This window comes from Haemaphysalis longicornis, unplaced genomic scaffold (assembly GCF_048455015.1).
Source record: "Haemaphysalis longicornis isolate Haplotype H1 unplaced genomic scaffold, Haemaphysalis longicornis Haplotype H1 scaffold_10, whole genome shotgun sequence".
NCBI lineage: Eukaryota > Metazoa > Arthropoda > Arachnida > Ixodida > Ixodidae > Haemaphysalis > Haemaphysalis longicornis.
Genome location: NW_027526204.1, coordinates 54,585,050 through 54,611,802, shown reverse-complemented (window position 1 = coordinate 54,611,802; position 26,753 = coordinate 54,585,050). Strand labels below are relative to the sequence as shown.

At 45.8% G+C, this 26,753-nt stretch overlaps 1 protein-coding gene across 4 annotated transcripts; it reads left to right on the top strand.

Annotated features, from left to right (window-relative positions):
• The first annotated feature begins 201 nt into the window (after window positions 1-201).
• Window positions 202-26,359, top strand: LOC144158540 (uncharacterized). 4 transcript variants are annotated; one of them, XM_077689478.1, is made up of 6 exons: window positions 202-486; window positions 4,755-4,868; window positions 4,929-4,991; window positions 15,483-15,609; window positions 17,390-17,580; window positions 20,625-26,359. In XM_077689478.1, exons 2-6 carry the CDS (start codon window positions 4,790-4,792, stop codon window positions 20,699-20,701), a joined length of 537 nt encoding a protein of 178 aa, XP_077545604.1. In that variant the 5' UTR covers window positions 202-486; window positions 4,755-4,789; the 3' UTR covers window positions 20,702-26,359. The 4 variants fall into 4 exon arrangements, with proteins under 4 accessions (XP_077545604.1, XP_077545603.1, XP_077545602.1 ...); XM_077689477.1 differs by adding an exon at window positions 1,763-1,840 and having other exon boundaries at window positions 17,390-26,359; XM_077689476.1 differs by adding an exon at window positions 1,760-1,840 and having other exon boundaries at window positions 17,390-26,359.
• The last annotated feature ends 394 nt before the right edge of the window (window positions 26,360-26,753 follow it).

Genomic DNA, 26,753 nt, shown 5'->3' with positions numbered 1-26,753 from the left:
GAATAAAAGTTCACCAACAAAGCAATTCGCAGAAGAACGACGCAATACAGCCGCGAAAATTCCCCATTCAACGATGCAATAAGCTGAAACGCTGTCGGACACTAAAATTAGGTCGTGGGTAAATAGTCTTTGAACACACGCTTGCAGCGCCACAGATCTGAGCGGACCTCCACCGCCCACCCTTACAGAGCCATAGCATTACTAAGTTTCTCATGCGGCTATTTTCCAGCAAAACCGCTGTCGCACCGTTTAGTGCGGTTCGTGAATTGCGTCGTTCTACTGTGAATCGTGTGCAATGTTTTAATGTTGGCGATCAAGGCGCACGTGGACGTCATCCGTGCAGGGAAGCGCAGTTCAGCAGAGTCGGTAAAGTAGTTCAATGCCGCGTGTGGCCTAACATTGCGTTGGCTACTCACAACGCGTGAAGATCTCTTGAGCTACTGCAAGACCATCTCCTCTGTGCTTTTTGCAGCAGCTTTTAAACAGGTTTGTATCCTTTCGTTGGGCGTGATTCTCATGTTTCTTGACTTGCGGTCTTTCTCGCACTTCGCATATCAAGGAGCTTGTGGGCGACGCCTGTATCGCTATCGCCTCGTCTGGCTTCGTTAACGTGTACTAATGTTTAGCGATTTATGGTCATGAAACCTGCCACTTAATCGAAGCCTCTTTTCGACCATAAAATATTTATCCGCGTTCGTAGAGTAGGCAGCGAAGCCACTGAGAAAACGCTAAACTCCGTAGCGCAGTGTGTGAAGCGCCATCCGAGGGCTCCTTACGTGGGCGTTTCCGCGCCGTTTCCAGCGTTTTTTTCGGGGGCCGTCCGACGGGTATTTGACGGAGCGGTGTTAGAATGCCGTGCGATGCGAACACAGAAGCACAAGAGCAGGACACGGTCCGGACTGGCTGTCACGCATCCGTGCTTTAGTGTGCAGCACGGTGGCGCCCGGTGCAGCGGTTTGGTGGCGACGAAGACGATGTCCGCGATATCGTGCGAGTAAACGAGACACCTTAGGAAGAAAGAAAATAGAGGAGGGGCGCTGACGAAAGTGTGAGGGTGAGGGCGGCATGCGCTGCTGTGGCGTCATCTCCCACCAAGTCGACACGGCTCACTATTAGCGTCCTCGATAAACACGCACCGTGGTTGCCCCCAAAACCGGCGTGGTGCACAGTGCCGCACGACCGTCTGCACCAGCATGGAGCGTTGATCTTGGACAAGCTGAGCGGTTCTACCCTAGTGCCATCTCTTAAGCAAAGAAAGCAACCCATAAAAATGTTCACAAGTGGCACTACAGCAGCGTAATGTGACACAGTGCTACTTGAAGGTGATATTTATTGAAGACCAATAATTATATGTACACACGACCCATATCCGTTACACATGCGCGACAACGTACTGCCACCGCGCTTCCACTAACAGCTGCATACGAGCAATACAAGCTGCTTCTCATCTCGTTAGAGCCATATTGCTAGTGCTTGTTTTGTTCCGCCCTTCTGCTACAGCAAAGCATGTAGGTCTTCATGGTCTGGGCACTCCAGTGACTGTTCATAAGAATGCAACCTCTGGCTGGCTGGCAGTGCATGCAGCCTTCTTTGCAGTACACAAAGTTGGCGTCCTCATTTACAGTCTCTGGCCGTTGCTACCACCGTCGGAGCCTGTCACATCGTTGCCAAATTAATCCGCAAGCAAGTTATCCTTGTCAGCAACCATATACAGCTCCTTCCGTGTTCACACGAGTGCGTCGATGCGCCGTTTCTGCAGCAGACGGTGGAGGAAGCCGCTTCCCCAGCATCGTTCGCGATGTATCTCGGATTGCTGCCTGGTGCCCCTTCGACTTTCTCGGTGCGTGGTAGGGCAACCAAAAATTGCCCCACGGCGGTGTGCCCCGGTTTATCGAGGATAGATGGTGCACACTGGTGCGGTTTATCGAGGATGAAAAGGCGCACCAGTGCGCCCCAGAGTGCATCGGTGCGGTTTATTGAAGATGCTGTATGTCTCACTGCGTCCCCTCACACTTTTGCCATGCCTCGCCGTCAATGAGCGCCCTCCCCTTCACACTTTTGCGGGTCACTCCTCCGTTTGTGCCTCATCTGAACCACGTTGCATTTGCGTGGGTGATACGAACACGATTTGCAACATGCTCGGTGGAAGCATTCGCTGTGAGATAACGGCAGAGTAGCGTGCGTCACCATCTGTTTGCCGATCACATTCCTGAGACGCAGCAGCTATGCTCCGTGACTGAGCATATTGTAGTTCGCACTGTGCACAAATTTCGCCTTGGGAGTATGGTAATCGCCAGCTGCTTTTTTCAAAGGGAAAGTTATTTTAGTGGGACCAATGGCATCCTGTCAAACAACCAATGTATTTCCCCATAAACAGGTTGTGCGACTGAAAATGTATAACATGTCTGGACATGGCTCGTGCATGAAACCGGGATTCCATTGTGCCAAAATGGCTACGTGAAAATCACGAAAAGGAATGATTCTAGTCGAGACAATCCTCGCATCGATCATGAAGGAGTACTATTGCATACCTTTATCTCATAATCATTGAATCGATATACATTTAGATCGTTTTGCAGATACATTTGCTTAGTGGACGAAAAATTGTTGCAAGGGTTTGCTCTTCGTTTGTGATTTCAGTCTGTGACGGTTTAACAATTGATTGGATGCACTTGCAGCGAAGGTCCGATGCAGTATCGATGACAGAAAGATTTCTTTTTCTCTCAACTTTCTTTAGAAAGGAATGGTGAAGTTTTCTTCTGGTGCACCCATCATCTTGTGCTGTCTGTGTGCTGGCAATCTGTGCTATCCGGATTGACCTGTCATTTGTTAGGTGCACCACCTTCTATGTTTGCATCGAGTTCACCATTTCCACAAGCGCCTCTACATGTCTTAAGTCGGACACAAGCGTTATGGAGGAAAAAAAACAGCTCAAACGGGAAAAAGTGGGACAACTGCATGGCGCTGGTGTTGCTATCTGTTTTGTCGTCGTCGTCGTTTGCACGGTTTCTTACTCCTTAATCTCTCTTCAATTTGCGTTGTATTTTCAAGGCCTTAGCCATCTCAACAAGCAGCCCACAATCCGTCATTATTGAGTGTGGGAATGTGGCTGGGGACTGAGATGCCTATTTTTTGTTTACCTCATTATATAGCGTATTTCAGCGAAGTTTGCATTAAATGTGGTTTCAGTGTTATTCTAATGAGGCATTTCGAATCAACCAAGCTAGCATTTTGCCTTCATGGCCCCTTTAAATGGCAATTTTCTTTGCGTGGGACTATTACTTGCACTTACAGGAAACGCATTTACAGGTATCCATCTTTTGAATCTGGAGTCAGTGGGGGAAAAAAGACAAAAAACTATTTTACAGGTATCCATCTTTTGAATCTGGAGTCAGTGGGGGAAAAAAGACAAAAAACTATTTTTTTGGAAACGGTTTGTTAAAGGGACAGACAACCGAGTTTTGCTCCGTATATGTTCTCTAGCTCGTATGAAAGCCAGCATTTTATATAGCCCGGTAACCACAAGCAATTTCTAAACAAATCGGCGGAAATAATTTTAATTTGGCAGCAAACTTCCTGAAATCGGAAGGGTGGCGGTTCGTAGTGTCAAAACTTGGCACTACAATATGTGTCCCTGTCACATGACCTGCAAACCTAGCAGCTACTATAACTGCTGAAACGTTTATTTACGTATCGAAAACCTTTTAACACAAGTATTTGTACAAGGTCAAATTGTATATGTATTTCTAAACATTATTTTGAAAATTCTAAAGACGCGCCGCCCGCCGCCGCTGGGTTGCTCTCTGTGTGGCTAACTGAGCCACCATGCCCAGAATCAACGGCAGTGTTCAGTAAACAGAACTAGTGAAGGAGCTTTGAAGATTCTTCCTGAGGCAGAGGCGTTTGTTCTGCCAAAATATTTGATTTCAGTTCCGAAATACGCCAACGGCAGCTTAAAAAAAACGGTGCACCCGAGGAGAATCGAACTTCCCACCTCCACAACGTGAAGCCAGATTCTACCTATCGTCTATCCCAACAGATGGCGCATTCATGCATTAAAAAACACATAACGGAACAGGAAAGCCTGTGATTCAAACTTTTTTAACTGGGGACAAGTTTGTAAATGTTGTTTTTCATTTCGCATAGAGACAAAAGTATGTTGCCGAGCTACTCTACGTCATGGTTGCCAGCATCATTTTTGAGAGGGACACATACGGCTCGCAGATCTAAAAATTTCGATTTAAAAAGTTCTAGGGTATTATCAGCAAAACCGTTTCTCGTCAAGGTGCTTAAAGTGATGCCCTTTCATTTGGGATAGAGAATATATACTTGACAAAAATCGCTTGTCTGTCCCTTTAAACTCCGTATTTTTATTGCTCTAACACTGCAGTCTTGTCACCGCAATGGATATTGATGTGTTCATGGTGTCTTAGCAAAAAAGTATTGGTGTTGAGTTTGAGAAGAAACAAACGTGTGACACTCACCAGAGCTGTACTGCGTGATAGCTTATCCAATCCTGTCTATATTTTGCAGAAGGGACTGAACAGCGCATGCATGGTCTAATAATTGTTCTATACAGCTCAGAAGCTGCTGCATATATCCATTTATATATTTGAAGAAGGCATGTCAGGTGGACTTAACGTCAGCTGTGCCATTTTCTGCTAGGAAGTAAACTTACAGACGTACTGCCAGTCCGCGTGGTGTGTAATGTGATTGTGTAAATTTCCAACCGGGGTTGTGTTTTTCACTTTCAGAAGATACCGCATTGCCTGAAGACTGCGGCCTAGCAATGTCGACGGATCGAGCCCACAGACGGCGTGCACCCCGCTGCCAAAAGACACAGACGAACATTGCCACTGGTTCCACAGGTAGTGCCCCTTTCTAACTGCTAATCTGCGTGCATTACTGAATGTGAATGTTCATTTCAGGTACGCAGTGTGGTCTTATGTTACTCATCAGCACGTGCTCCCAAACAGAAGCAGCATTTCCAGGTAAAAATTTCAGATTTGTTTTTCTCACATCAGCATTTCACTACGAAGCGGTCCTTTTTAAGCATAATATTATGTTGCTCATACAAAACAACATAAAACTCGCTGCACGTCCCGCTGCTGTGGTTCATATCATTAAACCCTTAACCTAATGTGAAGCCATTGCATTAGTGAAGCCATTGCATACCCACGTCCAATGTGGAAGCAGCATCATTCAGCAACTCATTCAGTGTCAGGCTGCAGATATGCGCCATGCGATTTAAATATCCTATGTCTAGCTGCAGGTTACTGGTGAACATTAACTTTTCCCTCATCATAGAAAATGTCTGTTTTGGTGGGTGTCAGTAAAATTCTTTCTGCAAGAGTGGTTTTACTCAGAAATACATAAGGCACAATAAATGAACAGATAATATATTGACGTACAGAGTAGACCATTTATAACGTAACCGCTTATAGTGCGGGACTGGATATAACGCGGGTTTTTGTGGCCACCGGATTGCCTTCCATAGAACTCAGTGCATAAGCATACCACGCGGTTGGTCGAAGCGCAATACTATTTATAATGCGTTTTTCGGCGGGTCTGGTAGCAAAAGAAAAATAAATGATGAAATCGGCCATCTGACACAGCGCGCACCCCTTGCTCTCCTCGACACAACTTCGACGCAGAAGAAAAACATAGGCACCCTTTAGTTCGCGCATATGCGATAACCACAGCTGTCCTTGCTTGATGCACTTTGAAAGATAGCGACCGACTCCCCGTACGCGGGTGGCAAGTTATTTCTATTAATCGTGAACTGCATGGCTCGTTTTCGTACACGAATCGTGCGCATCGACGTTGCGTGTGCATTTTGTGCATGCTCGTGCCAATGATTCTGCGCTCGCGGTGCCTTCTTCGTGTGGCAGTGGGAGAAGCCTGACGACTTGCATCAATGGGAAGACGCGCACGTAATAGCTCCATTCGATTCAGAAGGGGTGCACGGCAACGTTGCAGAGGAAGTTCTGTGGTGCCGGTGCAGTGGTGCAGCGTGGTTCCACGGTGCCGTGCATCACGGTTGCACCGTCAGTAGACCCCTGCGTGTTTACAATCGAGCGAGGTGCAGGCATAGTTGTCTGCTTATCATCCTCACCTGTCGTCCTCTACAACTGGATGTTTACGGCCATCTGGGTTGCGTCGTACGCATCAGCGGCGAGGCTAAGTTTGTCCCACGCATCTTCGAGCTCGACGGACATTTTCACGCGGTCGCCGCAACTGCCGGTAGCTGCCTGCCAACCCGCAACGCCCCAACGCTCACGGCACCGAATCGCTGCACCTCCTCTGTAGCAGGTGCAGCGGTTCTCTGCACCGCGGTGGCACCGCTGCAGCACCATGAGCAATCGAGCGACGCGGTGCACGGCACCATTCCTGCAGCGGCGAATCGAGCGCTTCGGTGCAGCGCACCATGCTACGGGCAGGCGTTGCAGGGAATCACGTCTGAATCGAATGGAGCTGTCGTACAGCTGGCAGCCACCGAACGAAGTCTTATGCTACGCCAGAGTGGGCTTTTCCCGCACAGCACGCTGCCACATTGCCTCCTTTTCCTTGCGCACTCGACGGCGTGTGTCACGTGTCCAGGCTGCGGCAGTGTCCACAGAAACAGGCTCGCAAAAGAAGTCGTGCTTCTTCTCCAAGAAGTACACACGGCGCGCCTAATTTGTGCGGATGCAAGTCGCTGTCAGATACTCGAAAATGTGTTGTGCCCAGCGCTCCCGATGCATTAACTGGAGGTGAGGCGGCTTCCAGCTTTCTAGCCGCCTCACGTGCTTCAAACGACGACCAGCCGAGGTCTCCCTGTACCGCTTCATTGGCCACATACCGATGACATCCTACAGCGGTGCGTCCCACTGCGCGCTGCTGTCTCTCTAGCCATTGCCAAGTGGACGTTGAGAGGCGCACCACAGCATTCGCGAACGTAAGAGCCGGCACATGCACCAACTTCCACAGGTCACGCACCATCAGGAAACGGTTGCAGCCCCTCAAGCTTCGGCGGCGAAGAATGCACTGGCCACGAACGGCAGACTGGCGCACCTTTGCCTCGTGGTGTGAGTACATGGAAGCACCGGCAGAAAGCACTATGCCCAGGTACTTATAAGATGAACACATGCTGATTTCTTCCCCGCCGAGGGTAACTGCTGCGTCTCCGCTGGTTCCCGCGAAGGTAAGAACCGCAGACTTTCTTGGCACTGAACCGGAGTCTAAGTTGTGTTACCTCAGCGAAGCAGATGTCCAGCAGGGTCTGCAATTCCTGCGAGCACTCTACCAAAAGTACCAGATCACCAGCAAATGCAAGCCCTAGCAGGCGGTATTGCTCGTCCGCCCCCAGTGGTGCTGTACCTGAGCCGAAAACCGAGACCACATTGGAGCAGTTTCCGCTCAATACTTGTGGCATACAAGATATACAAAAGCAGAGAGAGCAGACACCCTTGACGGAGGCCCCTAGTAACAGGGATTTGGTCTGACAGAGTCTGACCAAAGTGCGCTCTGATGGTGTTGCCCTCATAAACTCGTTGGACCGTCTGCAGCAGCGTTTCCGGAAGCCCGAGATGACTGAGTTTCTGGAAAAGGGGGGCATGGGGGACAGCGTCGTACGCCTTTTCTACGTCCAAAAAGCAGCACATTAAAGAGTGCTGCTCCCTGATCGCGATTTCGGCACATTGTGTTAGTATGAACAGGTTATCATCTAGACGACGGCCTGAACAAAACCCGTTCTGAAGTTCGGTCAGGAGCCGTTTAGACTTGGCCCACCCGCTCAGCCAGTCCTTGAGGGCGCCCATGAAGATGCGGTACATGGCACTGGTAACTGTGAGGGGTCGACAATCTTCCAGGGTATCGGCTTGACCACCTTGCTTGGGTATAAGCATCAGCCGACCGTGATGCCACTCTTCAGGAATGGGTTCGCCTTCCAGAATGCCGGTAAACAGCATCACCAGTTGTTCTCGTGTCGCTGGCCCGAAGCACTTCAAGAGTCGCGCTGGTAAGCCATCCGGCCCGGTGGCCGTCGAGAGCTGAGTCGAGCCAAGACACGGTCAACTGTTATGCTGGAGAACGCCCAGCGGAGTTGCGTTGCTTCTAAATCAACTTCATGCGGGGTTAACAAGGGGCCGGTACCCATGACTGCTTCATCTGCAGCTGGTGCGACATTGGTGGAATCAGCATCTATGGAGCCGAACAAGCGAGTTAAGTGCTGATGCAGGTGCTCTTTGATATTGGGACTTGTTGTCTTGTCACGGCATCCCCGAGTTGCTGCGGGGGCTCGTCTTTTCGGTCTAAGCTCTTAACATAGCGCCAGAACTTTTGGGACGTAGCCTTCCCCTCTTCCCGCATAGAGTGCAGCAGGCGCAGGTTATGCTCGGCAAGCTTAGACTGTACTAATGCTTGCACCCTGCGTTTGAGCGTCAGGTAGTGTTGCCAAGTCGTTATTGACGCCTCGGCGTCGCCTGCTTTGACTGCACTACGGTGGTCACGTTTTGCAGCGCGACGCGCTTGCCACGCGGTTTCCACCTCTCAAGATTGCTGGGCTGTAGTGTTCCATCTGGTGGGCAGCCCCTTGTTGCTTTGGCGGTAGCGGGTCCGCGCACTGCTGCGTCCCCGGGTCCATAATCTGGTTCATACCGTAGTGTGATGAGTCTGGCCGCAATTTCGAGCAGCGTCTCTCGCCTGGTATCGCCAGAGTTTGTGCACAGCATGCTCCTGGGTGGTAGGACGGCCGAAATACCAGTGTACTGTCGTCTGCACCAGTTTGCTGCATTGCGATAGGGCTAGATGGCATTTCTGGGCTCGCCATGGTTAATCGGCTGGAGTGCTCCGTCTGGTGAACAGCTCCTTGTTGCCTAGGGCTGTTGTTCGACTCGAAGGTGCAGGGAAGAATTCATTGTTGACGTCAGCCGGGACGGATAGGCGAGGGTTAGCCAATCTCTCCACTTTTGGTGCTACGTGCCTGTGGTTGGCCTGGCCCAAAGGCCTCTCTCATGAAGGCTCCTGATCACTAGGGTAAGTCACCGCTTGAGATCCATCTCCCACGGTGGCACTGCACCACTGGGGTGAGTCCGTGCTGCAACCATCTCGCCCGGTGGTGCCACACCGCTTTGGAGGCTTGGTGCAGAAAACTATCCCTCGTTGGTGCCGTATTCCTGGGGTGAGTTTACCTGTATGGCTTTCGCTCAGTGGCTCCACAGGGCTTGGGCCAGCCGTGGCTGGATCTTGTCCGCAGTCCCTCGATTGCCGAAGTGCCCTTCGGTGGTTATCACTTTTGGCCGGCCAGTGGCATTGCTGGGGTAGCAAGTTTTCGAGGCTTGAGTCAATGAACAGACACTGCTCAGAGGGCCGCGACCGTGCCGTTGTGGCAAGATGCCTCGGCTGGTCCGCCCTGCCGTTTGCAGGGCTTTTCCCCGCACAAGATGGCTCCAAACAGGTCTCTCTAGGAGGAGGCGGGCGCTTATAATCCAGTGCTGCTGCACGGAAGCTTCAATGGCCATAGCCTGTGGAGCAAGGTCGTCAAAGCCCGAGAGGTGCCGGAGGCGGAAGTGTGGCCGGAATTTTGGATGGCTCTGGAAAATAGCCCTGGTGACCTTTTCCAGTTCGGGCGCTTCCGGTTCCGCGCGCTCGTACAAATCCTGTATTGAGCGCACATATTTTAGCAGACTGTCAGTCTCACCTTGAGTGCACGTGCGCAGCTCATCCTCCATCCGTATTTGAATCCGTGGGGCAGGAACTCTTGCTTGGAGGGCGCTACTGGCAGGATCCTGGTAATCAGTGTGTCATCCAAAATTGGCGTGGCCTGTTGGTAATCGGACAACTCGTAAAGAAAGTCAAATACAGTTGAACCTCGATATAACGGACCTTGATTTAACGAAATTCGCGATATAACGAATTTTTTCAAGTTTTCTATCAATATTTTGCCAAATGCAAGCATTTTTATCTCGATTTTACAAAGTAATTTCGTGCGGCGCTTCCGGTTAACGAAGTCACAGCAAGAAAGGAAGAACGAAATGCGAGTCGAGGAGCGTTTTATTTTGCCTCTCAGAGCCTACATTGAAAACATTCAGTACTCGCATTACTCCTCAACGGCTAAAATGAAAGAAAAGCGGTGAAATCTGCGACAGCAATTAAAAGCGACGAAAGCTGCTGCTCCAACCGCTAGCGGTCATAGATGGTTGAATAGTGCGGCCACCATTTTGACGTCTCCATCGTTGCCTACACCAGCGCCCTCTATGCCTAGGCTGCCGAAACCTACTTCAAGCTTTTTTTCTATGCGTCTTTCCTCACGATGTTGTTGCTCTAGGTTGGGCTCGCTGATAACCACATTAATATTTGGTTCGTGCTTCATTAGGTGAGTCTTGTAAGCAGCATGAGCACTCCAAGGGAAAGAAAAGTGTTCTGAGCAGAGCCTGAGGAAGTGTCGGTGAAACCGACGATAGACTGACGGCCACCGAAGTGATGGATGCCATCGACGTTCTGCAGAGGCACGCAGGCGCAAGCGCATGTTTAAGAGCAAGCCGTGTTAGCGCTGTCAGCATACGAGGTCGAGAAACGCCAAGCACTGCCTGCTTACGGACTTCTTCACTACGGCTTGAACATCGAGTGCTGGTGGCAATCAATTGCTCTTTTTGAATGTGGTCATCTTCGCTTCACCCGTGTTCATTAGGCAGCTGCGATGCGGACAAATCGATTTCTTTAGCGCTCAGTGGGTATAAAAGTGTATATAAATCAAATCAGTGGGTATAAATCAAATTTAGCTGGAAGATATTTAATGTAAGCTTTCCGTTTTAGGGGGAGCATGTAAGCGCTGCTACACACATTCAGTCCGCGTGTACTCCGCTCAACTCGCAGTCATGGCTATCTCGAGTGTCGTGGTTGCATCATGCGCCCATTCTGCAAAGCCTTTTGTACATGAAAAAAGTATTTCAAAAGTTTAATAGGAGCATTCCACTGTTGGCCCGCCGCACCCCTCAACGCCGCGCCTAAGCGTACCGCTGAACGTATGAAAAGGAACGTAACTTCGAACCAGCACCTCGCCAGGGTGAAGTTCACGTGGCATGGACGCGGGTTCAAATGACTAACAGCGGCGTTTAAGTAGTGACCGAAATAAAAAAAAAGTGGAAACCTAGTCTGCTATCACATTTAATGAGGCGTTGCGGAAAAAGCACCGGTTCTACGACGATACATGAACTACCGTCTGCTGTCCGAATTCCATTGCCCAAGTGTTGAAACTCTTATTTCACACAATTTTCGCGGCCAGTTTTAGTACAAATTTCGCTTTAAGTGGAAAGGTAACTACATAGCAGTTGTTTCTGGGCGATGGGCAAGGTTTTCAAACCTCAATAACTGGTTAAATGAACTGTAAAATCGAGATCTCGATTTTATGAAATTCTCGATTTAACGAAATTTCCACCCACAAGTACGACTTCAATGTCGTGGTTTAACTGTACATCTTTTTCTTGGCGTAACCCATGTACTTTGCACAGCCAAATTTAACTGCAGCGACGCGCTGCAGTGACACCTTTCATGGATGGTGTCTGGCGCTTGGACAAACAATTGCTCGGCGCTGTTTAGTTTTGCTGCCTCGAGCACAAGAAGCTGCTTTTCGAACTCACTCTTTGCTTCGAGCAAATGCGCCATCAATTCCAGAATTGGCTGAGTGCTATCTGATAGGGGCTCCGTCTGCGCAGTACTATTAGAGTGCAGTGTTGGCGCATGTTGGTTTGGTGGTGAATGCGATTCAGCCATCGTGGCATGTCGAACTAGTAATCACCGTATTGTATGACCTGGCCGTGCTAGTCTCAAGTTCATGACCTAGCCCAGAATATGACTAGTGTGAGCGAAAAAAACTGGTCTCAACTTTGCAGGCATACAGGCACTTTGAAATCTGCAACAAGCACAAGCCTCGGCGGATAGTTACTCACAAGATTGGTTGTGTCGATTCCAATCGATTGAATGCCTGCAAAAAAAGAAAAGAAAATACTAAACAACTAGGTATGAGGTTTTGTGAAAATGGGTGTAGCGCCGGTCAAGGTTAAAAAAAGGCAGGGGGCGCTTGCTCGGGATTTTACGGTATATATATATATATATATGTATATATATATATATAGATAGATATATAGATATATATGTGTATATATATATATATATATATATATATATATATATATATATATATATATATATATATATATAAGGCTAGTAGAGACAGAGACACACGAGAAAGACATAGAAAATAGAAATACGTTTACTGACGTTTCAGGAAGAGGGCTTCCTTTCTTCTGAAGTCCTCTTCCTGAAACGTCAGTAAACTTATTTCTATTTTCTGTCTTTCTCGTGTTTCTCTGTCTCTACTAACCTTATTTGTTCGCGCTCTGTGTGAGTTTCTATCTTTGCAGACTATATATATATATATATATATATATATATATATATATATATATATGGTATTCGCTGAAAAGTTTAGCGGTCAATTTCTTCGCTTGGCAACACTGGAAACGGCCACAGACATGGCCGATGCGCCACGGACATGGAAAAGTACCGCCATCCCGCGGAGCCCGACGTAACGAGTGGCGGCGCACTCACATGGTTGCAAGGAGGAGAAGAGGGGTGCCTGATCTAAGGGCCGTGCGCACAACGTCGCCTAGTAACAGACGCTTGGCCACAGATATGGCGGCGCACTCGCATGGTTGCCTGCATGCATTCCACGCTATTGAATACCGGCCATATATCTTATCTGGGTCATCGGTAATGGCCAACTACTCCTCGAGGGATACACGCCACTGGTACATAGCCTTGGGAAAATGGAGGTGACGATGCTGGGAGCATTGCGGACGTGCACGCTGCTTCTCGGACATTGGTGCTGCCTTAGCTACCGGCTTGTATTTGCCTGTTGAAACATTTTATTACGAACAGTGCCTTCATTGCCACGTCACAATATGTAGCGAATCAGGTAGGGAAATGACGGGTTTGTTGAATTGACAGAAATAAAGGTTGGCAATCAAGAAAGTCTCGGAAAGCAAAGGGGAGAGTGTGGTAGGTCATTGAAACAGATAAAGAATTTGGAAAGACATAAAGTGGAGAAAAAATGGCCGCCAGATGGCATCCGAACCCAGGACCACCAGAATGCGCATCTGGTGCGATGACTGCTACGCTACCGGCGGGGCTGTTTCCCCTCCACTTTCTTGGGTATTTATGTTAAGATATTTGGTTTTCCTGCGCTTGGGGGTGGTAGCCAGCGCCACTCGGACTATTCGGGGTGAAGGAGACCTCCTTTTTACCCCCGGGCCGTGACTCTTGTGTCTACGACATGTCGAGAGTGGTCGACCAGCATTGAATCCTCCTAAACTTCTTATGGCACCAAGACTGCCAGAACAGAGGCCCTGGCAATGCATGTAGTGAATCAGATAGGGAAATGAGGGGCTCGTTAAATTAAGACAGAAATAAGGGTTGGCAGTCATGAAAGCCTCGGAAAGCATAGGGGAGAGTGTGGTGGGTCCTTGAAACAGATAACGAATTTGGAAAGACAAAGGAAGTGGATAAAGAATGCCCGCCGGGTGGGATCCAAACCCACTGCCTTGAGGTCGTGGGTTTAGATGTAACGTTGGAAATGTATTGAAGGTGTAGCAACATTGTCAATTTTTTTGCAATTGCCAGTGTGTGGTTTATTTACTACATGCAGACATCGTGCTGTGCAGTTATGATGCAGTGTCTCTCCTATAATTTTGAGAATCAGAATTTGAGAAAACGCACTATACAGAAAAAGAAAGTGCATTTTACGGCGATGAAGATGGTGCCAGGCATTTTAAAACAGCAAGCGGGGGTTTTAAATCTATTATATATCTTACTGGCTGTAGATGTTCTATGGGAATTTTACTGGAGTGGACCTTCAAGCTTTGTGCTAATCCTAACATCAGGTCATAATATGCCTCCGTCTCTCCCACTTCTGGCGCACAAAAATTAAGCAAAAAATACCTAAGGTATTATAAGGGCATTGTGGGGAAGAAGACTTGCTGCATTTTGCCTTTGTAATTACCCAGCATTAGGAGCGAAACATCTCGATTGAGTGGTCTTTCTGTGAATTTTTTTGCAAACTTTGTGCAGGGAACCTGTTTCTCAAACTATTTGCCTAATAGGGGAGGCATCTTTCTTGTCTGTTTTGATGTTTAGGAGGATGCACTAGCTTCGTGGGACATAACTGCATATTGAGTAACAATATAACTACTACTGATGTACAAGCACGTTTCCAACAAAAATATCAAGACCTTAAGTAGTATCTTTCATATACAAGCGCATAAAGGAGAGCACTATCAAGAGAAAGTCAGTTAAGACAAATTTATTCTGAACAAAAAAACCACGCTACCTTCTGTGTAAATGTATTTGTTCAGTTTCGTACGTTACATAAATTACCCTGCTTCCTAAACTTTGTTTATGCGAGCGAAACCTTTATTGTCAGAATTCATCCACCATTCGGGTCTTTAAAGGAGCCACGAAGATAAAATACAAGTTTGTTTTATTCGAAATATTTTGTGTTTTATAGTGTCCCCAGCACTTGTCCAGCAGCAAACGATGTTTTATTTACTGAGAAATTAATCAATTAGCGTTAAAATTTTGATTTTCCTTGAAAATCGTGTGTTTTCGTGGTCTACAATGACATCACAGGGACCGATCGCTCTGCAGCCGATTGGAAAGCCTTGTTTATCGTTAGTGAACTTAGATGGGGCCACCATACCGTGGCAAGCCGTTTTCTTCCTCTGATTTGTTTTTGACCGTATTTGAAGCTGGCTTGCTTTTGTTCAGGGAGGAAATAATCGTTTTGTGAAACAGAGTGCTCGCTCGACAAATATGGTCACGTAAGAACCGTTGCTTGCGTCAATCGGCCAGTCTCGTCTGTACCAACCCCAAAGCACTGCAGTCGTGTGCAGCTAAACCAAGCATACTTCGCGCGGTACCAACAATAGTACGCATCGGTACTTTCATGTTTATGCGTGCTTTCGTAACTTCCACTGTCAATTCCCCCATTCTTACAGCTTTAAAAAGAATGTGACCTAAATTTAAGCGCAAACAGCCCGTTCGGCAAGCTTATAAGCCGTGCGTAATTTGAGTTTGTTATTGCTGGCCCCCACCAATCGCAGAGCTGGCTCGTATGACATCATAGGTTCTGTAGCGGGAAATGAGCGAGTGGGCCACATGGCGTTTCCCGTTTTTCCTAATTATACAGTCTATTTGAGTGAAGTTTAGTTAAAAGGGGTGTCAGTATGATTCTAACGAGGCAATCTTTTGAATGAAGCAAGCTTGTGTTTTGTTTTTATGGCTCCTTTAATGATGCATAATTAAAATTTACCCTAAGGTCTGAAAAGGCCGTAGGTAGTAAGCAATTTACCTTGAAAATATACATGTGGTGCTTACAAGTGGAGAGCATGTGTGAGAATCGTATAATTGTCAGTGTTTCAGATGCTTTTGGCATGTTTTTTTTACAGTTCGGAAGGTGGACTATGCCAAAGGTGGTGCCTGGGAGAAATTTTCTGCTTCACGAGATGGTGCAGATACTGTGGCAGAGACTCGTCCCGACACCTGCCCTTGTCCCCCACATTCCAGCAGCACAGGGTAAAGAAGTAATGATGCGTGCAATACTGTTGCTTTTGTAACATCAACGCTGCACAGACCCTAAGCTTAAAACAGGAACTTTTTTTGCACAGTGCAAAAGATCTGGTGGAGTAAATGTAGTCAAGGCTGCAACTCTACAAATTGAAATGGAATGTTACCATTAGCCTGCAAAATGCAATATTGTGTTCTCACTATAACTTATATTTATTGCAAGTAATATCTGCTAAATATTCTGCAGTTACCATTACCAAATCGCAAATAGAATGGTGTGTTACACAGTTGTAGTTCCCGGTGAATTTTCCCGCAATTTGTCATTTCTGTCAAGTAGGAGAAGATGCAAAATCCAGGTGCCCTTTTTACTGTAGCTACAATAAACTCACTTAGATTTGCTGAGAAAAAATTCAGGATTTTATATTGGTGTATCCTCATAAGATGAGCTCCGCCAGTAACCATTAGGTTGTATTGATTGATTCAGGCCATCCTGGAAAGCCCTTCAGACAAGGGCACTTTCACCACTGTGCAGCAATGAACTCATCCATGCCCCACATGGTTAAATCATTGCCCTATTGGCTTTTCATGAAAAGTACACAGCATTATGTCGATTGTACATTTGCACTTCACGCCACCTTGCAGATTACCAGTCAGCAATAAATCCTCAAACTGCACCCTGTCCTGCACTGCTCAGTTGAATCTGGCATGTTTCTCTGAAAGGCCTATCTGAAATTTAGTATACGCCCCTTTCTTTTCACGCAGTTTACTGGTGTGGTATGAACAGCCGTGGCACAACATTGTGCAGTAAAAAATCCTTGCTCGTCCCATGCACTTTCAACATTGCCGTGCCAACTTTTTTAACGAATGAAATTACGCAACACATCCACTGCAAGTTGATGCTTTAGGAAATTTCCAATGCTACCAATAAGCATCAAATCATATCATATCAAGCCACAGTCTGGCGCTCATCGCATGACTGAATGCTAAACATCTGTCTCAAAACTACTGTTAAAATTTCGCACACTCCCTTGTGCTCGTCCTATTAGCTGACGTGATTCCTGTGTCGCTTTACTTCTGCTTGACACCCATTTCCGATTTCCTCGTTATGGTAGGTGTCAGCAGCTGCCTTACTCGTATGCTTTGCCTCATCAATAGGCTGTGTTATGTAGTATTGGCGTTCTCAGCTTCTTCCTTCCTTTTCAAAGGGCAAGCACATGCCTGACTCGTTTTCATTGCCACCTTGTAGAGCACTGGAAGTTTTGAGGCATGGATATGAAAAAAAAGAATGGTAGAAATATATAGTACCGCTTTTAAATAGTGTATGCAAAAAGACATTATTTTGTAATCTTGCTCTGTAAAATTGGTCCGGAGGAACTGATAAAAAATGTATATGGAAAACTCAGGGGAATCTCTACAAAAAGAAACACTCAACCTTCTTACTTTACTTTATTAATTAAAAAAGTTCCCTCCACGAGAATGTACTGTTTAATGCATCCTTCAGGCATTGTTGATGATTAGTAAACTTTGAGTTCACTGTCGTGTTGAAAATGTGAAATTTAGGATCATGGTATGTATGAACTCTGCGGGGCTTTCTTGCTTGTCAGTCAGTCAGACAATTTTTGATTGCATTTGCATGGGTGATTGTCCAATCAAAAGTGCAGACTGCTTCAAACATTGCTGGGTTCAGTGTTGAAGGATTGGCACGAAAATTTTTTTGGCACAGAGTTTGTCATGTCCTTTGTGTTATTATTGTACAGTTTTCTTGTTTTTTCCAATTTTTCTCAATTAGGACTTTTTGCAATGCCACCAAGGAAACCCTATGTGGGCCCAAGCTTCATTTCTGCCTGTCCTCTCACAAGCGCACCCACCAGGCAACTCAAGGGATAGAGTGTGGTAATAAGATGCCATACATCTGCCCTGTATGCAAGAAATCATTCAGTAAAAATAGCAAGCTGGACATCCACATGAGAGTACATACCGGTGAGAGGCCATATGCGTGTAGCACCTGCGAAAAGAGGTTCACTCAAAGATCTAGTCTTGTTGCGCATGAAAGACTGCACTCTGACGAAAGACCGTATGTGTGTGGTATCTGTCAAAAGTGCTTTACTGGAAAAGCCCACCTGGTTAGGCATGAACAATCACACTCTGATGTGAGGCCATTTGTGTGTAGCATATGTCAGAAGACCTTTACGGAAAAAAGCAAACTGGTTGCTCATGAAAAGTTGCACTCTGGTGAGAGGCCGTACCTGTGTAGCATTTGTCCGAAGAGCTTTACTCAAAGAGCCTCTTTGCTAGTTCATGCAAGACTGCACTCTGGCGAGAAGCCCTATGCATGTAACATCTGTCAGAAAAGCTTTGCTAAAAGATGTGACCTGGGGAGGCATGAAAGATTGCACTCTGGCGAGAGGCCTTATGTCTGTTGTGTTTGTCAAAAGAGCTTTACCGAGAGATTCAGACTGGTTGTTCATGAAAAATATCACTCTGGGGAGAGGCCCTACGTGTGTGGCATGTGTCCGAAGAGCTTCATTAACAGAAGTCACCTGGTTAGACATGAAAAGATGCACTCTGGTGAGAGACCCTTTGTATGTAACTTATGCAACAAGAGCTTTGCTAGTAAAAGTTACCTGGTTCGTCATGAAAAATTGCACTTTGGTAAAAGGCCCCACTTTTGTAGCATCTGTCCGAAGAGCTTTGCTCAAAAAGACCACTTGGATAAACATAAAAAGTTGCACTCTGGTGAGAAAGCCTACACTTGTGCCGTCTGTCAGAAAAACTTTCCTAATAAAGGAAGCCTGGTAGAGCATGAAAGATTACACTCTGGCGAAAAACCTTACGTGTGTAGCACCTGCCAGGAAAGATTTACTTCAAGGAGCAACCTGGCTACTCATGAAAGACTCCACTCTGGTGAGAAGCCGTACAGATGTAGCTTTTGTGAGAAGAGCTTTAGTTTGCGAGCCAGCCTAGTTGCTCATGAAAAGTTGCACTCTGGGGAGAGGCCCTACGTTTGCAGCATCTGTCCGAAGAACTTTGCTACTAAGAAGGGCCTGGCTGATCATGAAAGGTTGCACTGTAGTGAGAGGCCGTATGTTTGTAGCACCTGTGAAACCAGGTTTACTAAAAAATCCCACCTGGTTACTCATGAAAGAGTGCACTCCGGTGAGAGACCATACATGTGTAGCATGTGTACGAAGAGCTTTACTAGTGTAAAGAGTCTGATTCGCCATGAAAGGTTTCACTCTAATCAGATGCCTTAAACTGTGTAGTGCCTGTCAGAAGAGCTTTGCTCAAAGATACCCACTTGACCCATTGCAGCTGCTCAGTGGCTGTGCTACCGTGCTGTTAAGCCCAAGGAAACGGGTTCGATCCCTGCCGCAGTGGTTGCTTTCCTGATGGATTGATTGATTTAGGGGTTTAACGCGCCGACGCAACGCAGGTGATGAGGCGCGAACAGAAAAGGCACCTTAGCACAGGAAAGGCAATCCCATATTTAACCAGTTTGGAGTGCCCAGAGCTGTAATTCAAAATGGTTTGCAAGGTTCGCACAGGTTCTTGAAAACCTTGAAAACCTTTGAATTTAGAAGTGTAAATTTCAAGGCCTGGAAAGTCCTGGAATTTTTTAAGGGTCCTTGAAAACCCTTGATTTTTCTGGAGATAACCAATCTTTTCACAAGAATTTGAAGTGCTCGTCGTGAATTTTAGGTGGTACAAATCTAAAGAAGCATTGGAACTATCAAGTTTCAGTGTATTGTGTGAAATTACGAGTTGTGGATTCTCAGTATTACGAGGCAACATTGGGAACAGCACTCCTCAATAGAATTCATGTCACGATACAATCCTGTGAAAGCCGGCTTCTGTTCTGTATCTTGAATGTTCCATCTAGTCTGTGGATGGCCTTTCATTGCCTGTTTGCTATGCCTCATACGCTCCATCTGCGTTTGCTTTTACGTGCAAATGGTCGACGTGTACATAGTTCATCCTGCCTTGCAGCAACACTTGCTGAGTTAATTTCAGCTGATACTCTTGCTGACAAAGCAGGAGATGCAGGCAACATTAACTAAGTTTTGAACTCAAGCAGCCTCAGCAAAACACCAACAAAAAAGAAAAATCTAAATATAAACTATGAAAAAAAATTCATGAACCCATAGCGCCTATCTAAATGTGCAATAATATTCTTGGGTATTAGACCATATTAAAATTTTACATTTTGTTGAAAAAGTTATAAATAATCCCAGATAAAACATAGGATGGGGACCTTGAAAATGTCTTTTCTGGTCCTTGAAAGTCCTTGAAAACCCTTGAATTTTTGCTTTTGAAGCCCGTACGAACCCTGGGTTTGGCAGACCTAGGGCAGTATGCCCAGCATAGATGCCCTAGTTCCAAAGACAAACGCAAATCCAGCAACTGTAGCTGACCGCCTCTCGGAAGCTCTCATGTAAACCGAAGCCCTAGGGCGCATTCTTTAAACAACGTTAAAACATCAACCACTCGGCGTGACACATCGCAAATACAGTTTAACCTCGATATAACTAACCTCGATTTAACGAAATTCGCGATATAACAAATTTTTTCAAGTTTTCTATCAAAATTTTGCTAAATGCGTGTATTTTTTTCTCGATTCTACGAAGTAATGTCGTGCGGCGCTTCCGATTTAACGAAGTCATGGCAAGAAAGGAAGAACGAAATTCCGGTCAAGGCACGTTTTATTTTGCCTCTCAGAGGCTACATTGAAAACATTTACTCGCATTAACTCTTAAAAGGCTAAAATGAAAGAAAAGCGGTGAAATCTGCGGTTGACAACAATTAAAAGCGATGAAAGAAGCTGCTCATCCCGCTAGCGGTCATGGACCGTTTTAATAGTGCGGCCACCATTTTGAAGTCTCCATCCTTGCCTGCGCCAGCGCCCTCTATGCTTAGGCTGCCGATGCCTACCTCGAGCTTTTTTTCTACGCATCCTTGCTCATGGTGCTGCTGCTCTAGGTTGTGCTCGCTGATAACCACATTAATATTTTTTCATGCATCATTAGGTGAGTCTTGTAAGCAGCATGAGCGCTCCAAGGGAAAGAAAAGTGTTCCGAACAAGAGCCTGAGGAAGTGTCGGTGAAGCCGACGGCCACCGAAGTGATGGTGTCCATCGACGTTCTGTGGAGGCACGCAGGTGCACGCGAATGTTTAAGAACAACCCTTGTTAGCGCTGTCAGCATACGAGCTTCACTACGGCTTGAACATCGAGTGCTGGTGGCAATAAATTTCTCTCTTTAAACGAAGTCATCTTGGTTTCACGCGGGTTCATTAGACTGCTGCGATGCGGAGAAATTGGTTTCTGTAGGGCTCAGTGGCCATAAAAGTATTTGCTTAATCGAATTTGGCCAGAATATATTTAATGTAAGCTTTCCGCTTTAGCAGGAGCACGTAAGCGCTGCTCCTCACAGTGAAGCGGTCAGCACGTATTCCGCTCAACTCACAGCCATGGCTTTATCTCGAGTGTCGTGGTTGCATCACTTGCTCATACTGCAGAGCCTTTGTACATTAAAAAGTCTTTCGAAAGTTTCATAGCACCCTTCTGCTGTTGCCCCGCCACACCCCTCAGCGCGTGCCTAAGCCTACCACTGAACGGACGAAAGGAGGCGTAACTTTGAACCAGCACCTCGCCGGGCACGGGGCATGGACGCGGGTTCAATTGACTAGCAGCGGCGTTTATTAGTGGCCGAATTGAAAAAGAAGAAAAAAGTGGAAACCTAGTCTGCTATCATATTTAATGAGGCACTCCGGAAAAAGCACCGGTTTTACGACACATGCACTACCGTCGGCTATCCAAATTCCATTGTGTAAGTGTTGAAAATCTTAATTCACACAATTTTCGCCTCCAGTTTCAGTACAAATTTCGCTTTAACTGGAGAGGTAACTACACAGCAGTTGTTTCTCGGCGATGCGCAAGATTATGAAAACCTCAATAACTGGTTAAATGAACTGTAAAATCGAAACCTCGATTTTACAAAATTCCGGATTTAACGAAATTTCTGCCCCCAAGTACGACTTCATTATATCAAGGTTTAATTGTATCAACAAAGGCCAGGAAATCAACATATCTGACTACCTTTATAGCCAACCAACACAGGTTCTGCTCAATACGTCTGTCAATCTCACTAAGGAAAATATTGCTAAGAACAGGTTCTACCCTAGAACCAATACATATCCCAGTTTTTTGCACATGTAAGCCCCCCTTCCATATCACTCCCCCCTCCTCTTCCACAATTGTGGGGTAACTGTGAGCAGTTTTCTAGAAATTCAGTCTTTCTACTTGAAGTCAACCTTTGTGGAGTGGGAGGGGGGCTTACATGTGCAAAAAACCTGGATATGTATTGGTTCTAGGGTAGCCCCTGTTCTTAGCAATATTTTCCTCAGTGACATTGGCAGACGTATTGAGCAGAACCTGTGTGGGTTGGCTATGAAGGTAGTCAGATATGTTGACGATTTCGTGGTCTTTATTGATATTTCCAATGTGTCACGTCGAGTGGTTGATGTCTTAAAGTTTAAAGAATGCGCCCCGGCGCTTCGGTTTACATGTGAGCTTCCGAGAGGCGGTAGCTACAGTTCCTGGATTTGCGTTTGTCTGTGGAACCAGGGCATGTATGCTCGGCATAGTGCCCTAGGTCTGCCAAACCGCTTTTGAATTACAGCTCTGGGCACTCCAAACTGGTTAAATGTGAGATTGCCTTTTCTGTGCTAAGGTCGGCCGTTTTTAAGTCTTGTATACATAACATTGGCAGTAGTTTTGAGGCCCGAATCAGCACGCTTAACTCGGCTGGTTTTCTTCAGAAAATAATGCGCAGGAGTACGCAAAAGGTACTTAAAGCTGTGAATTCATCCGCAGGGTGTGAAGCTGGCTGTCCGGTTGAAAGAAACTGGATCGCTGTTATTCCCTACATGCATCGTATCTCACATGGCCTGAAAAATGTAGCCGGTCGTTGCGGGGTTCGGGTTGTTTTTTCAGCCCCGAATAAACTTGGGCGAATATGTAAAATGGTGGAGAACAAGCTGTCAAGACAGAAAGCGGGCACCAGGTGCAGTGTGAAACGTGTCACCTTTTCTTCCCTGCTCGACGGGTATCATGTACTCTGACGTTTTCATGTGGTGATGTGCACGTCGTCCAATCAGGCAGGTGCGTCAATGTACGGCTGATGGAGCACCGTGCTTCGCTCAAGAATAATCCTTTTGCACATGTCAGTCGTCACTACAAGGCCCACGAGGAAAGCAGTCAAGAAAAATGCAACCCATTGTATAAGGACTCGAGTATTCTTTGGCGCCACAATGACGACTTGACAAAAGAGTTGGTAGAGGCGTTTCATATAAGAAAAAGTGAAGGGAAGTGCATTAGTCATGCTTCTGTGACACTGTATAATAAGGAATTTGCTTTCCTGTGGGACACGATGCCTTAGGTTGTGTTTTTTTTGCGGGAAGTAGGCTACTATAAGATTGTTTAACGCACTGCTGTATAGGGATGACGTTTAGACACGTGTGGTGTATGATTGTATATATGTGTGTGTTTTCTTCCGATTAAACTTTAAGTTGAGAGTCAGCGCCGTTTTGTGTCCCTTCTTCCTCGTCGTTGTGTTAAGTACTGTTTAGGATGGGTAAAGGCACATCATGGGGTCCCAGATTGACGTCAGATTTCTTTGAGGTTTCTGTAAACAAATGAACTGATGGCTTTTAAAAGGAAATTGGTGCATTTAGGCCTGGGTGGGAATCACTAAAGCGGAAAGTTGGATGAGTTGGTTACTAAAGAATTCATCTTGCTAGCAAACATTAAACCGGATTACTTAAACTAGAGACAAAATGCTCTGGACCTTCAACTTGGTTTAAGCCAAAGTAGCATGGTGAAGAGGATTGCATCATTTTGTTTTCACTTTGTCTATTTTCAATTATCGTGTATGTTCATATATGTTTTCGTTTTTCTCTGGTATAAACTGAGTTACAGTTCTAGCGAGTTTCGTCTTCTCCTTAGTTCTGTTTGATCTTCGCAGGCACAATGAATTCATTAGCAGGAAATCAAACCCTTGGGTGCTAGACAATCATGCTATATCTACACCCTTGCACCACCAGGTATTGGGCTTACCAGTAGTGTGCCTAGTGTGTATGAAAAAACCTGTAAAATGCATAAAAACGGGTGCAGCCAGTCGTAGAGAATTCTGATTCTGAAAGAGCAGTGTGAAGTGCCGTGACTGTGCCTGTTGAAGCAGTAATTTTCATTGTGTGTGTTGATGAAAGGTCCGTTCATATCAGGTATACTACCTACTTTTCTGCTGGCGAAATGCAGTCTATGACGCAAATATGCCAAGAAATCCGATCCACAGCAGGCATAGTATGCAGTGAGGCGCGCAAAAAGCTCAGATGGAAAGGTAGGAAAAGAAAATGTTTCAGTGAAGAAAGAAGTGAAGTGTCAGAAATGAAGCACCTAAGGTTTTTACTTTCAAAGCACAGAAGCAGACTTGTGTGCTGCAACGACTCTGTTGTGTGGTCTACGCTTTGAATGCATAGTCAACGTCAGTATATATGTGTAGCCAACATTGTATACTTATAGCTAAGCCAATGTTGTAAATGTATGACTCAATGTATAGCGAGCCCCAATGTCAGGTTGTACGGTATTTTTTCACATGCGACTGTAAATGAACATGCTTGTGTAATAAAGGCACTTTTGATACGAGTCATCAAAATTCCCTGTGCTGCACAATAAACATGTAGCTATCAGGTGGCAAACAAATTGACAGTGGCACATCATTTGGATCCATATTGGGCGAAGAAGTACTATGTCGTTGTAGCTGGCATTGACGGTGGCATGGCCATGGCCAACATCCTGTAAATACGGTTTGCCATCAGCCTTCACTCGTCTCATTTGTCCTGCCATGTAGCAGAATCGCCCATTTCGAAGGACCGGTGCACCCAAGGTGTACGTGCATTGCAAAGTGTGCCTGCAGTTAGCTGTTCTTCCAGTTCCACGGTCGGGTGATGGCGGAACATGTTAGGGAATCTGCCGTCTCATGTCAGTACTGTTCAAAGACACCAGCTTGTAACCATGAAGATTGCACTTTGGCAAGAGGCCCTATATGTGGGGCACCTGCCAAAAGAACGTTACTCGTAGAGGCTGCCTGATTTATTGTGAAAGCTTCCAGCATATCCAGCAAGCTTTTTTCATGAGAAGTGTGTGTTCAGTTGTGAGAAAATTGCTCTCTAGCAACAAGCCCTTGTGTGTAGCCTGTGAGAAGAGCTTCAGTTTTTGTTCACTTGAATTTTGAGAAAAATACTGTGGTGAAACCTAACATCTGTAACATATTTGACCCGAAAGCTTTGTTTCGAAACACAACTGTTAAACAGCTAGGAATGCACATTGGTGAGCATTGCTTTCTTTGAATCATGCACAAAGATTTACTTTGAAATGGAGACTCGGTAAGAAAGGGCATGACGAATAAGGCGCTAGTATGACGAATGACTTATATGGCACTAGTATGACATTTTTTTGCTCAATAGTGTTTACAAGTATGATGTATGGTGCCAGATTTATTGGTTCGGAACTTTTTTCTATATAAACACGTTACAGAATTTGATTTTTTGAACAAGTGGCTCAATCAAGGGACAGACAGCCAGGCCTAATATTTAGGTTTAAGTAGGCCAAGAAAAACTCATCTTTAATATCCAGTGTCATTGTTGCTCAACTACAGCAGGTACTACCAAAATGGGCAATTACGCAAAGCGTAAAAGCATGTCATGGGGTCCCAAATTGGCATCAAATTTTTTTTAGGTTTCTGTAAACAAGTGAACTGATGGCTTTTAAAAGGAAATTCGCACATTTATGTCTTGGTGGGAATCACTAAAGTGTAAAGTTGGACGAGTTGGTTACTAAAGAATTCATCTTGCTAGCAAACATTAAACTGGGTTACTTAAACTAGAGACAAAACACTCTGGACCTTCAACTCGGTCTAAGCGAAAGAAGCATATTGAAGAGGATTGCATCGTTTTGTTTTCACTTCGTCTCTTTTAAATTATCAAGTATGTTCATGTGTGTTTTCGTTTTTCCCTGGTATAAACTGAGTTACAGTTCTAGCGAGTTTTGTCTTCTCCTTAGTTGTGTGTGATCTTCGCAGGCACAATGAATTCTTTAGCTGGAAATCAAACCCTGGTCCCTGGGTGCTATATAGTCATGCTGTACCTACACCATTGCACCACCATGTATTGAGCTTACCAGTAGTGCCTAGTGTGTGTGAGAAAACATGTGAAGTGCATAAAAACGGCTGCAGCCAGCCATAAAGAATTCTGATTCTGAAAGAGCAGTGTGAAGTGCCTTGAGTGTGCCTGTTGAAGCAGTAATTGACATTGTCTGTGTTGATGGAAAATGTGTCTATGTCACATATATACTACCTATTTTTCTGCTGGATCAATGCAGTCCATGCCGCAAATATGGCAACAAATTGATTCACTGCAGGCAAAGTATGCAGTGAGGCAAGCGAAAGCATCAAATTGAAAGGTAAAAGAAGGAAACGGAATGTTTCAGTGAAAAAAGAACAAGCGTCGCAGAGGGAAGCCCCTAAGGTTTTCACTTTCAAAGCACAAAAGCAGACTTGTGTGCTGTCACTACTTTGTGTTGTGTGGTCTATGCTTTGAATGCATAGGAAACCTCAATATATATGTGTAGCCAACATTGTGTACTTATAGCTAAGCAAACATTGTATATGCATGACTCAATGTAAAGCGAGCCCCAATGTCAGGTTGTACGGTATTTTGTTACATGCGAGTGTAATTGAACGTGCTTGTGTAATAAAGTCACTTTTGATATGAGGCATCGACATTTTCCTTGCTTCACAACAAGCATGCTGCTATGAGAAGGCAAAGAAATTGACAGTGGCATATCATTTGGGTTCATCTTGGGGGAAGTAGTATGTTGCTGCAGCTGTCATTGACGGTGTCATGGTCATGGCCAACATCCTGTAAATACAACGCTTTACCATCAACCTTCACTCGTCTCATTTGTCCTGCTGCCATGTAGCAGAATCACTCATTTCGAGGGACCGGTGCACCCAAGGTGCATGTGCATTGGAAAGTGTGCAGCTGTTCTTCCAGTTCCACGGTCGGGTGATTGCGAAACATGTCAGGGAATCTGCCAT

Excerpts from the sequence above, each read along its gene's own strand:
- LOC144158540 (XM_077689475.1), top strand. The coding sequence starts at position 4,790 with ATGTCGACGGATCGAGCCCACAGACGGCGTGCACCCCGCTGCCAAAAG. Across the intron at positions 4,869-4,928 it reads CATTGCCACTGGTTCCACAG|GTACGCAGTGTGGTCTTATG; the intron begins GTAGTGCCCCTT and ends TGTTCATTTCAG. Across the intron at positions 4,992-15,482 it reads AACAGAAGCAGCATTTCCAG|TTCGGAAGGTGGACTATGCC; the intron begins GTAAAAATTTCA and ends TTTTTTTTACAG.